Source organism: Martes martes, assembly GCF_963455335.1.
Source record: "Martes martes genome assembly, chromosome: 4".
Classification (NCBI taxonomy): domain Eukaryota; kingdom Metazoa; phylum Chordata; class Mammalia; order Carnivora; family Mustelidae; genus Martes; species Martes martes.
In genome coordinates, this window is record NC_137891.1 from 26,334,327 (window position 1) to 26,349,175 (window position 14,849).

General features: G+C 31.4%; 1 protein-coding gene across 3 annotated transcripts in view; it reads left to right on the top strand.

Moving 5' to 3' along the window:
• Positions 1-14,849, top strand: part of CSMD3 (CUB and Sushi multiple domains 3) — a gene marked incomplete at both ends in the record, with an annotated part of 1,233,164 nt that overhangs the window by 1,115,489 nt on the left and 102,826 nt on the right. For all 3 annotated transcript variants that reach the window (XM_080802411.1, XM_080802412.1, XM_080802413.1), the window contains 5 exons: positions 1,005-1,123; positions 2,180-2,249; positions 7,029-7,145; positions 10,556-10,765; positions 14,311-14,499. In XM_080802411.1, coding sequence (XP_080658537.1) covers positions 1,005-1,123; positions 2,180-2,249; positions 7,029-7,145; positions 10,556-10,765; positions 14,311-14,499 — 705 coding nt within the window. The remainder of the gene's footprint in view (positions 1-1,004; positions 1,124-2,179; positions 2,250-7,028; positions 7,146-10,555; positions 10,766-14,310; positions 14,500-14,849) is intronic.

The following is a 14,849-nucleotide window of genomic DNA, read 5'->3' on the forward strand; positions in this document are numbered from 1 at the left end:
CTATCAAATAAATAAATAAAATCTTTTTAAAAAATTACTGTAATGAGTACCTCAAACTTTGTCTCAGAAATTAAAAGCCCATTTTGTATGAAAGAAGAATGAACTAGGTGATATGGACAAAATAGCAAATAATTTTTAGTATTTTATTAAGCATATTTTACAAATATAATTTTATATTACTCTTACAATAAATTATTGTTTTATTTTTTAAGGGATTTTCTTTTTAGGAATTTTTAATTTTTGTTTTATAGTAGAAGACATTTATTTTTATTTATTTTATTTTTTTTAAGATTTTTATTTATTTATTTGACAGACAGAGATCACAAGTAGACAGAGAGGCAGGCAGAGAGAGAGGAAGGGAAGCAGGCTCCCTGCTGAGCAGAGAGCCCGATGCGGGGCTCCATCCCAGGACTTTGGGAGCATGACCTGAGCTGAAGGCAGAGGCTTTAACCCACTGAGCCACCCAGGTGCCCCTAATAGAAGACATTTAGACTGTGAGTTAGAAAAGACTTTAAGTGGGGGGCGCCTGGGTGGCTCAGTGGGTTAAAGCCTCTGCCTTCGGCTCAGGTCGTGATCCCAGGGTCCTGGGATCAAGCCCCACATCGGGCTCTCTGCTCTGCGAGGAGCCTGCTTCCTCCTCTCTCTCTCTCTGCCTGCCTCTCTCCCTACTTGTGATCTCTGTCTGTCAAATAAATAAATAAAATCCTTAAAAATAAAAAAAAAAGAAAGAAAAGACTTTAAGTGTAATCACATCATTATTTAATGGTTGATGCCATGAAAATTCAAAGAAACAGTTTTATGGTACCGTTCCAAAGCACATTGCTTTTAACAACCTTAGTTAAATCTTATTCACACTTAAATAGTACTCACAGAACATTTCTAATGTCCCAATGTAAAAATCTTGTTTTAATGAAACCACTATTCAATTTTGGTAATTTAATATGCATAATTTAAGCATTCATTATTTGAAAGTTACTTATGCTAATATCTTTACATATTCTCAGCAATCGGTTTGGATTCCTGTCCTGAACCACAAACTCCTAGCAGTGGAATGAAAATTGGAGACAGATATATGGTTGGTGATGTGGTATCCTTTCAGTGTGATCAAGGATATTCTCTACAGGTAAGGCTATTTTTAATTATAGTTTTGATTTGCATTGCTTTTTCAGAATATTTTAATGGAGTGATGATTGATAATCCGAAAGTTTTAAAACAATATTGACTTCAAACACTATAGTGTAGCCTTAAGCCAAAAGTTATTCAATTTGTCCATAAAACATATTCATGAGAGAAATTACTAGAATGGACTAAATATGCTTTGTTCACAAGTAACCAGAAATTATTTTTGAATCAGAATTAATCTTTACTTCACACTTTTCTCTCTGTTCATATAGGATGTACCAACTCAACTCTTGGATCTTTAGGATTTGAAAATAAAAACAAAGTGCTACTTGGAGCATTAAATGAAATTACCATGATAATAAATTTTTGAAATTAGTGAAAATTAACCAGAAATATATTTTAGAGGGTCTCAAATTTATGGTTCCATAAAAATCTCTCTAAAGAATTGACCTATTAAGTAACTGAGAAAAAAAAAAAAAAGAGGCAGAGACTATTTCATATGTTAAATATATAGATTTCTTAGAGAAAGCAAAATTAAAAATTAATGATTTACAGTCTTTAACATTGCATTATAAATTATTAGCCTCAGAAGTACAATCCGATATTTCTGGACTTTATATTTCAGTTTATAATTTAATATATCTTAATTGACTCATTTTAATATTTTATGAAGTATTTTAAATTATGCTTTACCCTATTTTATCTTGAATATTATTGAAATTTATTATAAACATTTTATATATGGTCATTTCACTCACATAATCATTGCAATATCCCAGTAGAACATGTTTCAGTGGAAAAATGTTAAGTTTAAAAAGCATAATTCTGATGTGATTAGGAGTCTTAGTTTTTCTACCAGGACCATGTCAGTTTTTACACTTTGTCACAAGCATATATAATTACCTTTCTTATTTCAAGTGATACTGAGAATTCCAGCAAAAGTTTAAAAAATATAAAAAATGATAATATATATTTTATTTTTATAATGACCATTCACTGTGTTATATTTAATTTAGTCTTTTTAAAATGTGTACTGAACTGCATCTTTTTTATGTAGGGTCATTCTCACATTACATGTATGCCTGGACCTGTAAGAAGATGGAATTATCCAATCCCAATTTGTTTGGGTAAGTTGAAGAACTGTAAATCACTGATAAGCTTTGTCAAATTTTAAAGATACGCCTTATTTTAATGTTGCTGAAATATATAGTTTGCCTTTTGTCAGGTTTTATGGAAATGATATTTTGAGATAAATGTTTCACATCTTTTTTTTTAATTTTAAATTTTCGCAAATTTTTTTTAACCTCAAACTTCAATATCAATATGACTTTAGAAATTGAGAAAAGGTACTATGTTTTTCAATCTTTGGAAACTTTTCTCTGTATTATATGATAGAAATATCCGTCGATCAGGAAAATAAGTAAATATCCCATTGCTTCCCATTGACCCAAAATAGATAAGGAATCTGGAGTCTACCAAAGAGAGCATGACACCCCATGAAATGTCTTCATTGGTGACAGGCAGTTGAGATATGGAATATATAAAGATAACACTTGGATCTTACAAAGTGTGGGATCCAGTTTTTGGCCTAACTTCATTCTGCATCCAGTTATTTCTATCTACTTTTTCATTTTCTTTTTCTCTTCATTTCTGGTATTGGTGTGCATCTGTAATGTCCTGGGATCTATAGAGTATGAAAAAGAAATGTGATATATAATTCCTATCTTTAAAACATTCATTTACCATTGATAGAAATAAAAGACATGAATTAAGAAAGAAACTCAGTGTCAAGTTATACAATTGGCTGCATCATAGATTTTCAGAAAGATAAGATGGTATTAACCCAAGTCATTGGGAAACATAGCCCATAAAATTTACAGTTTTGGATGGTAATGTAATTAGGATCAATAGATGAGGAAGTTAGCCTTTTCTGAATAGGAAAAAGGTAAAAAGCAAAAGAACTGGTGTGATTTATATGACTTAACCTTTGTATTATATTAATTTGCTTGAGCTGCCATAAGAATACAATAGACAAGTGGGTTAGACAACAGAAATTTATTTCCTTACAACTCTAGAAGCTAGAAATCCAAGATCAAGGTGCTGGAAGGGTTGTTTTCTTGTGCGGTCTCTCTCCTTGGCTTGTAGATGGACATCATCTCCCTGCATATTCATATGGTCTTCTCCCTGTGTACAAATGCCTCTGGTGTCTTTTCTTATGAGGACCACAGGTACTGTTAGATTAGGGCTCCACCCTTATAATTTCCCATAACCTCAGTTACCTCCTTAGAGGCCCTAATTCCAAGCACAGCCAGATTGTGAGTTAGGGCTTTAATGTATGAATATAGTGGGAAGGTGGTTCAATCTGTAATGCCTACATGCATCTTATTCTTGAGTCCATTAGAAAATAATGTTTAGGAGTCAGGATGTTTTTAACTGGCAAAAGATATTGAAAGCATTCAGAATTTAGATTGGGTGATGTTTTTTAAAAGATATATTTCTTTATGTGCCATAAATAATTTACTAGTGTATATAATGACAGTTATAAAATTATCTGTATATAATGCCTATTGTACACATTTATATGTACAGACAATGCCAATTATGTGTGTGTGTTATATGTGTGTATCCATTTAAGTATAAAAGATTGAGGATATAAAAAGGGTACAGAGAACAAAATAACCTATGTATTCTGCTATTATGAAAACAGAGAGTTTAGGTCTTTTGTTCATTATTATATCCCCAGTGCCTGGGACAGTTCTCATCATAAGCATACAATAAAAGATTGCTTAATGAATAAATTAAAATAAAGTTTTGGGATTCCATAATGTATATACTTATAATATATTTTATATAATATTAATTTAAAATATATTTTATATAATAAGTATACAGTTTTGGGATTCTATGGTATATATATTTTATGTATAAAATATATGGATTTTATATAATAATTAAGATATATCATATAAATTATATATGTTTTAGATAATAAATTAATATAAAGTTTTGGGATTCTACTATATATATATTTTTTTTAAAGATTTTTTTTTAAATGTATTTGATGGACAGAGATCACAGGTAGGCAGAGAGGCAGGCAGAGAGAGAAGGGGAAGCAGGCTCCCTGCTGAGCAGAGAGCCCAATGCGGGGCTCGATCCCAGGACCCCGGGATCATGACCTGAGCTGAAAGCAGAGGCTTTAACCCACTGAGCCACCCAGGCCCCCCTATATATATTTTTATGTATATATATAATATATATGAAATTATGCTTTCTTTCTTGACACTAACTTAGAATAATTTTCTGTACTATAACATATTTCAAAAATTTAATATTTAAAATGGCTTCAGCCACATAGCACAGTCTAATTTGTGTAATTATTTTCTTTTCATTAGAGTTTAGTTTTTTTATCTTTTGATACACATTTATAAGTCTTTTAGCATTCTTTCATACATTTCTAATTGTTTACTTAGGATTTTACCTAAATTAATTATGTCATTGCATATTGCTGTATAATAATGGAATATTTAATGATATGACCAAAGTTTACAATATATAGTTAGGTATAAAAGACTTAAAATGACTCACAGTATGAGCCTATTTTCATTACATGCATACCTGTATAAATACACACATATATATTTTTTTGCAGAAGAAAAAATACAAAAGTTAATAGATTATCTATGGGTAGTAAAATTAGAGGACATTTTTATTTCTTTTTCAGTCACTTTTTTGCATTTTATAGATTTTGACAATAAACTTGTACTGTATTTGATAGACAAAGTACTTGAAGTGGTATTGTGGCCATATTATAAGGAGAAACTGAAGGCAGAAGGCTGATTCAGAGAATGTCTTAAAGCTCTAGTGATCAGGTAAAAAGGTTGTACAGCCTTGTGGACTGGACAATAAACAATCTGCCAGATATTCTGATGGATGGAAAGAAAAGTCACTTGAGATTTTTAGGTAATAGAGAAAAATCAGAAAGAACAATCAAAGATGATCTTATTTTAGAGGACTATGGTTGTGTTTACCTTGGAGGCTATAGTTGTGTCCTTAATAAGAGTGTAATGGGGCAAAATAGAGTCTAGTACAGTCACTGGTAGAACACACAAAATTGTCATTAAAGACACAGGAGTGTGTGAAATCACAGAGACATAGGGAAAACAAGCATGAACGCAGAGCTGAAGGCAGATGCATTTTGGGGTTTCTTTTTTATGTGTTTCATGACTTGTCATTCTTTCTTTCTCCTTCATGATTTCTTCTTCATTTTATTTCCTTCTTTCTCCTCTGATTTTGGGATCTAAACTCTAGAAAGGTGAGCAATGCTGAATACAGGATTTTCAGGTCATATCTGAAGAGAAAGAAAGTAGCAGAATTGGAGGAACAATGAGCAGGTTAAAGACGAGATTTTGAAGGCAAGAGAGAAGATAGTCGTGCTCTTTTACCCCAAGTTCTGGATAAAGCGAAACAAACCTGCAATGCAGTCTTGTCAGAAATTTTAAAATATTTTTGAATGGCCAAAATATTTTCTCTACCCATCATTAATTATCAGACTCTGTGATGAATATATTGAACAATCAAATTTTAGAAAAAGGAATTTTTGAATCTTAATTGTACCTGTATGTTGAAAGTTACTCTGGTTTCAGGATAGATGAGCTGAGATTTCAGAAGGACGAAAAAATGGACAGGTGTATCTTTAGATCTCAATGGAAAGAAAGGTTTATATGAATATTGCTTTAATATTTTATATATATATATGCACATATATATAGATATCTATATCTATATATATATAGATATAGATACACACATAATGGTAAGATGATATAATTCATTCAGTTCACATAGTTAAAATAGCTATCAAACGGGTTACTGATCTACAGAACATTGATGGCCTTTTTACTGAACTTGCTTTTATGATATACAATCTGAAGTTTGAGTATCTATCTTTTATTATTCTTCACAACAAATAAATGAATGTAATTGCAGGTAAGTTTTATATACAGGTAATTTTCAAACTTGATGCACAACCATGACATTTTATTATTAATCCCACAATTAACAAATGTGTATTTTAGTCCTTATATGATGAAATAATAAAAATGTACTTTTAGAGGAAAGAATTAGTTTCTCAAATGCAATGACTATTTTAATACATGTTAAATAGTTCTATGTAATCATGAACTTGGCTAATTATCTGTTCTTATAATTTTTGCTAATTTATTAATAGCAAATCAATATAGTAGAGATTCCAGAACAAGCACATTTATAAATTATGCAAAAATTCTCAAACTGGCATGCATCATTTTTTTTCTTTCTCTAGGCTTGGTCTAGATTTTTTTAGGATAAAGGACAGCCATATTCCATGTGTGTTATGTGAATCCATGACATATTACCAATAGAAGCCAATCTCTTTCTTAAAACTCTTTAACCTTCTCACAAAAAAAAGGAGGGGAGGCTGGGAAAAGGGTTCTCGTTTGAATACAGTATTTAGAATGGATATTATTGGCTTGATTTTTTTTCTAAGTTGTGTCATCTTTGGAACGAATGAAAACATTCCTAGAGGTACTTATGGATAAGAAATAAACTGCCTGCTGAGGAAAAGGACATATGCTCCTTGTTTGGTTGTATTCACTGCACATAAGCTACTTCTTGCTGGGCAATAATTGATTTAGCTTGCATTTATTGCTGAGGAAGGAAGTATGTTGTCTTTTTAAGCTATTTTAGAAAATGCATTGTCAATTGATTATATTTGATTACTAGTGTGTGGTGTGAATGAGAGTTGACAATATTAAAATTTATGTCAAACAGTTTTAACTCAGCCTTAAGACTTGAAATGATTTCAATTTGTTTTTAATACAGTAAAGTATTCCACTACTCTGGCTTACATGGGACCTCTCCTTTTGTAGCTCAGTGTGGTGGTGCTATGTCGGATTTCAGCGGTGTAATCCTCAGCCCCGGGTTTCCTGGGAACTACCCTAGCAGCTTAGATTGTACATGGACAATAAAGCTGCCCATAGGTTTCGGTATGTATAGTAAAAACATGTGAGAAAGATTTCTATATCATGAATGCATCCTTATAAAGAAATATCAAGGTCTAGTAAAAACTCACAAATTATAGTTTACTTTGGGATTGCCTTCAGTTATATAAATTGAGGAGTGAAATTTGAATTGCCTGAGCCAAATTTGGTTGCTGAAACCAAATATCTTTCACTTGAAATACTAGGATAATTGAAAAGATATGGGCCTTTTCTAATTTCATAGTTAGATGGCAGGTAGATAGGTAACTTTCTGATATTTGTCAGTTGATTTGCGTGGATTTAGTCTGATTTCTATGTATGTGGCAATAGTAAATTCAATGTGATTTTTGTGTATATTCCTTATAACTCTCTTCTTGTTATTATAACCAAGTGGTATATATATATGTACACACACACACACACACATATATATATATATATATATATAATAGTTTCTGGTAATTTATCAAATTTATCTAATATTCATTCCAAATAAATAAGATTTTACATTTAAAAGTAGTACAAATTTCTAATGTTGGGTTTAAATACCTATGTATATGTAATACTTTCTTTCTTTCTTTTTTTTTAGATGTAATACTTTCTAATTTTAATAATACAATTATCAGTTTTTGGGTATATTGCATTATATATATAACATTTCATGGATTCTTTCTCACTCTTCTTTCACTAATATATTCTCTTGCAGCTTCATCTCCTTTAGGTTTGTATATGCATAACTAGAAGTGCTAGATGGAAGAAAGTCTTATTTATTAAAACACTGAAGATAAGGATGAGTAGATTCCCTGAACCACACACAAACCTGGTGGATTTTGAGCAATTAAGAAATTATGTACTATCTCACTTATTGAGGACTGAATTCAGTACCTTATTACCCAAACCATCTATGAATTTAAAACTTATATTTAAAGAAATATGAATTAAAATTCCTATTTAAATATTTTACATAATTAAGTATTTTACATAAATTCACAGAAAACTAGTTTTGACATTTCCTTCTGAGTGCATGTTATACTCCAAGTACTATGCTAAATGGGAATAAAATGCATAGTGAAACAGACTTTGTATCTCTCTCCAGATAAGTTATAATCATGATGAGGCAACAGGTTGTCAAATATGCTATTCAATAAACTAGAATAGATTACAGGACTGTAATTAGTACAGACATCCAGGAAATGGATGCCTTATCCAGGAAATGCAGAAAAGTCTTGCTAGAGGAAGTAATTCCTAAATTGTGACTTTGTAGATAAGTAAGAGTCAGCCCAACAAAGAGGGTCCATCTGTGGGGAACTGGAAAGAAATTATTGGTAAACAGAGTGACACATGGAAAGATGCAGATGAAAACTGAAGAAATTCAACCAACCTGAATGCAATTTGACTGGCCCGAGGTTTTGGGAAAATAGGAAGCCACAGAAAGTTGTTGGAGGACTTCCTAATGAGGATTATCCTGGTTACTACATGGAAATGTGCTTACTTTGAAGTTATAGTCAAATTCTATGTTCATTCACTGAATAACAATACTGATATAAATGAGTCAGAGATTTGAACCTGTGTGGTTATTCTTATGTGTCTTTTACCAGCCACTTAAGAGGGTTCATCCCATGTTGCTTATGGAGCTAACTGAATTATTTTATTTTATATTTTTAAAGGTTTTATTTACTTATTTGTCAGAGAGAGAGAGAGAGAGAGCGCACAAGCAGAGGGGAGGCAGGTAGAGGGAAAAGAAGCAGGATCCTTGCTGAGCAAAGGGCCAGACACCAGACTCATTCATAGGACCCTGGGGTCATGACCTGAGCAAAAGGCAGAAGCTTAATTGACTGAGCCACCAGGCATCCCCAATTGAATTATTTTAAAATAAATTATTAAACATATTTTCAATAGAATCATCATATCATTTTCAGCTTACCTCTCATTAATACTTCCTTGATTTTAGAAAAACCAAGTTCATTAAAATTAGAAATAATACACATCTCTGTTTTAGAAATGAAAACATAAGAGACAGTTTCTGATTTGATTACATTTAAATAATATCATTGTTCTCTTTGAGTTTTGGTTGAATCAAAAATTAGTTCTACTGTATTTCAAAAAAAATAATTTGTAATTTTTGAAAAGAATATTGAATACATATCAAAAATTAAAGAAGTATTCTCTTGTATCTGTAAGACATTTATTGACAAGATAATTTATGAAAAGGAGTCTTGGGAAATTTTTAGAAAGAAATATGCAATTCTTGGAGCCTCCCATATTAGGATAGCTTGTTCAAATTTCTAAGAAATTTGTATAATTTTACAGAAACCTGATTAATATTTTAAATCCTATTCCCAGTATTGCCCAAATGTATTTGCCCATCGAAGTCTTTTCCCACGTAATGAAAAGTTTTTGTAGAACTCTTTTTCCAGTAACAAAATGTGATTTTAGTTGAGAACTCCAATGTAGTTATCAAAAGCAAGAGTCCAAGAGCCAAGAGTGTCTGAGTTTGAGTTTCAGGTCTTTTAGGTCATTGTGTAATCAAGTGTATTACTTAGCTTCTCTGTGCCTCATTTTCTTTATTCTCATGAGTAACTGTGAACATTAAATAAGTAGCATGTATAAACACTTAAGAGAATGTCTAACAAACAATAAATGCCAGATTTTATTATTAACAATTTGGAGAATGATAGCTGAAAAAAACCCTATAATTCACTAAAATTGAATATTAATTAGGTAAACATACCTCAACGAGGCTATCATTTTATTTTTTCCATTCTAGAAACATTTCACTATCTCATATTTTAGTTATGTTTATATAAATTTTGAGACTATATTGCAATATTACAGCATATAACAATGATCACTAGATTTTATTGGGGCAATTATATAAAAACTAGTATTATCTTCTTATAAACTAGTAAAAGAACACATTTATAAATTACATGCCTCTAATGCTATATTGGGGAAGTTAAATGTATCCCCCATAGATGAATGACTAATTTCTAATGGAATTGTGGAATCATATTATGTTAATAAATGAAAACTTTGCAATCATATTTTGGCCTCAAATTGGACAAATACACCAAATGGCTTTTTTACCTCTAAAAATTGTTTAATCCAATTTTAAATGGTATCAAGGAGCAAGAAAGCCACCTTTTTGGTTAGTTTTGTGATGGTGACATTATAGCAAAATGGAAGAGATTCCCCTATGACAACTAGTGGGCATTTGAAAGCAGTATTCTATTACTTTGAACCATGACAAAGCTAGTTTCCTGGCGAAGGGCAAACCCATGGCCCAGACCTTGAGAATATGCCTCGTGACCTACATGGAAACATATATAACTACATTAATGGGAGTGTGTGTATAAACGCGTGCATATTCAATCGGATAAAACAATAAAGTAGTATTGTTTGCTTTTCTTCTTTAGGTGTACATCTCCAGTTTGTCAATTTCTCTACAGAAACCATACATGATTATTTGGAAGTAAGAAGTGGATCCTCAGAAACTAGTACTATTATTGGCCGGCTTAGTGGTCCTCAAATACCATCTTCCCTGTTTAGTACAACTCATGAAACCAGTTTGTATTTTCACAGTGACTATTCACAAAACAAACAAGGGTTCCACATTGTATACCAAGGTGAGAGGTTTAACAAAAAGTGGAAGCTCATTTAGCTCCAGATCAGCGATTAGCAATTTAGCTAACTCTCAGTATTTTCTATATTGTGTTTTAGAAAGCCTAAACCAAGGCAAGCCTAAATTAGGAAGATTTTTTTTTTTAAAATAATGCAATTTTCAGGCAACTGTATGGGGAAAATGATGTCTTTCTGAGGCCTTGGAAAATTCTAACCATGAAAAAATGATTGAATTAGTATTAATACACAATTAAATTAAGCAAGCCAAGGCAAGGCAAACTGGATATCAAAGATTTATCTTTGTTTTTCTATTAAAATAAGTGTATTGAAAATATTTTGCAGTACTCAAATATTCTGTGTAAAATTTTCTTTTGTTTTATAATGATAGAATAATATGACATTCTTTCATTCCATTCTATTTCCATGAGAATATAAAATAAATACTTTGACAAGATTTTTATCTCTTTTTTTTGCATTTTTTTAAAAGATTTTTAAAATTTGTTTATTTGACAGACAGAGATCACAAGTAGGCAGAGAGGCAGTCAGAGAGAGAGGAAGGGAAGCAGGCTCCTCACCAAGCAGAGAACACAATGCAGGGCTCGATCCCAGGACCCCAGGATCATGACCCCAGCTGAAGGCAGAGGCTTTAACCCACTGAGCCTCCCAGTCACCCCGATTTTTATCTCTTTTGAATAGACTCTGACTCTCCAGATTCAATCTCAAATAGATTAAAGCTCCACTCCATTTCTTCATTTGCATGATATAGTTAGTAATAGTACCTCCCAGATTGTTTTTAACTTTATATGATGAAATTAATGTAAAATATATGACATGAAGTTTACTATTAGTAAATATTCAGTGCATTTTAGGTATTTTTATGATTATATTATTTCAGATTTTAAAAGTCTAGTACTTTTAAACTTTTAAGGCTGAAATTAAACATTTAAAGTTATGAAGATATTTTATGCAATGTAGTTCCGATGACTGCAACTTTTAATCAAATAACATTTAATTGCATCTCTGCCATAATTATTAAAAGATTTTATGAGTATGTGATACTTTTGAATGTGAGCTCCATAAGAACAGGCATCTTTGTCTTATTTGTCAATATATTTCAAGGGCTACAAAGTAAGAGCACAATAAATATTTGCTGAATAAAAGCGTATACCCAGAAGGAAATTTAAGAGTGGTTCAAATAGACGCCATAAATTCCAACTACATGGGTCTAAAATAATTATAATTTGCATTACGCTTGCATACATTACTTAAGAACACAATATCACACATCATCATTTTCATAAAATAGAAGTAATTTCTGCCACCTCTCAGTACGGAATCAACCATGTTCCCAAGGAATTTAATTATTTGCTGCCAGAAGACTTGGAGCTATATTTGTAGTCCTTCTCTAGCAGGTGTTCATGGCCTATGCCAAGCACCTTGTTATTTACTTTAAACCAGGCTTCATCTTTTTATCCTTCCCTCTTTTTCCTTCTGCCTCTCAAAATAATGCTCTTATTTGAATGATGTATAACTGGAATTTGAATTTTACTAACTGCATTTTCAATGTGCCCTTAAAAAAGATTCATTATTTATATAACAAAAGTATAAAAGATAACAGGATTTTTATTGTTATTGATATAATATTAATATTGTTGACATTATAGACATGTGTTACATCATTATAGATCATTAGATATTATTTGTGAATTGTATTTCATTTTAAAACTATCTATACTTTTATACATTTATATTATTGAGCTAATGGCATTTTTGAGAAATAGGTTAATTTATACAGATTCAAAGAATCATCATTACTTTTGGATGTTTTTGTGATCAGATTTTAAGAGCTTTCTGAATTTTGGAAAAATGTATATTACACAATTAAGTGTAACCTTAAACTGGAAAACTGCCTTCCAAAATTAATGTTATTACTGGCAGTCAGTTAAGTTCTATATTGTATATGATATGGGGTGAGGACTTTTTCCTGAATATTTAAAATCTATTTCCTCTATTTCCTTATTAAACTAAAATGCATGGGAGGGCAAAATGTTATAGAGTTTATTGCGGGATCATACATTTGTCTGAGTCTATCCTATTCAAAATTATCTAATTAACTAAACTTATCGTGGTCATCATTTCACAATATGTAGAAGTTAAATCATCATGTTGTAGACTTTAAACTCATGCCGCACTGTATGTTGATTGCATCTCAATAAAACTGGATAAAATCTTTTAAATGTGAATAAAAATTTGAAAGGGTTTGTTTAATAGAATGATATACTCTAACTCCTAAAAATCAAATGATACACATTTGTCTTAAATTGGAGTGATGCCTTTGGTTTTGATTTTTTTGTATGTGTGGAATATTAATTCAAATAAAAAAGATAGACTAAGGAAAAAAGCACTTAGTATCTTAAGGAAATTGTTAATTCTGAAATGTCTAGCTTAAAAATTTGAGTTATATATATATTTTTTTAAAGATTTTATTTATTTATTTGACAGAGATCACAAGTAGGCAGAGAGGCAGGCAGGTTCAGAGGGGGAAGCAGAGAGCCCCATGTGGGGCTCGATCTCAGGACCCTGAGATCATGACGTGAGCCAAAGGCAGAGGCTTTAGCCCACTGAGCCACCCAGGCGCCCCTTGAGTTATATTTTAATAAACAACTTAAGGTTACTGATTCAACTGCAAATGCAATCTTTTGATTTGGGAAATTTAGAATTTAGTGGTCAATGGAAAATAGCCTCAGATTTTTGGTAATTTAAACATTATTAATAATAATACAATTTTACAATTCTTGAAAACAAAGTCCCAAATATTAATCATATAGGCAGGAGTATATGAATATTTATACTGTTTATAACTTCAAAATTTATTTGGCAATATTATTAAGAACCTACTATAAGCAAAACAGGAGCTTTGATTTCACACAGAATGTAGAACAAGAGGACTATGAACAAATAAACACATAGTTATACTACTATGCTAAAAATATCATGATAACTGAAGTACAAAATTTGTATTAAAAGGAAACTTATTTCCTAATACTTCATATTTGTTAAATAATTTTATTTGGAGAAACCCAACAGAGGGATACTATAGTGCTGTTTTTGTTTTTTTTGTTTTTTTTTGAGGAAAAAATAGTAAAAAGCAAATTTAAAAAGACTCAGAATTAGGCTTATGCATATGCTTATTTTATTCTGCATACATGCAATAAAACCAGGAAGCAACTGCATTCTACGTAAAGGAATCAAAATATGTCAGATTAAAATTGTGGGTAGTTTACATTTTCATCAAAACTTATAATTTAGATAGATTGCATAAGAAACTGGATGCCTTTTTATGAATTGTACTAACATTTTAAATATGAAAATTATAGACAAGAAGAAATCCATATCACACTGCCACTGACATCACTTATTATAAACCTGAATTAATATTTATAACCAAAGACAAGCAGCACTGCATCTATTTTGCAAGTTGCAAGTAGTACCCATCTGTGGTCTTTCTGATATTCAGAAAGGAAATACGTCTTTCTTTTTCCCTTTCCAGCCTATCAGTTGCAAAGCTGTCCTGATCCACGCCCATTTCGAAATGGTTTTGTAATTGGCATTGATTTTACTGTGGGTCAAACCATTTCATTTGAATGTTTCCCTGGATACACACTAATTGGAAATTCAGCTCTCACTTGCCTTCACGGAGTGAGTCGTAATTGGAATCATCCACTTCCAAGGTGTGAAGGTATGCTTCTAATTTGAAGCTATGTTTTAGTTGATATCATCTGTGTTTAATAATTCTGGTCTTGGCACTCTTTTTTGTCATCTTCTTCAAATAGCGTGCTAAATATACAGTCTTCTTTTCAGTTGAGAATTATAGTTAGTACCCATATCAAAATCCTTAAGGTTCCAAAATGAATAATTGATTTTATCATTATTGGCAGGATTTCCAACCTTCTCCGTTGGAAGTAAGACTACAGTTCATTAACACTTTAGAGCTTCTCCTATGTGTGTGTGTCTGGGTGGGGTGCATGGGATTGTGTTTAATAATCATTCTTATGTAAGCCACTAATGCAGGTATTGCTACTGAATTTG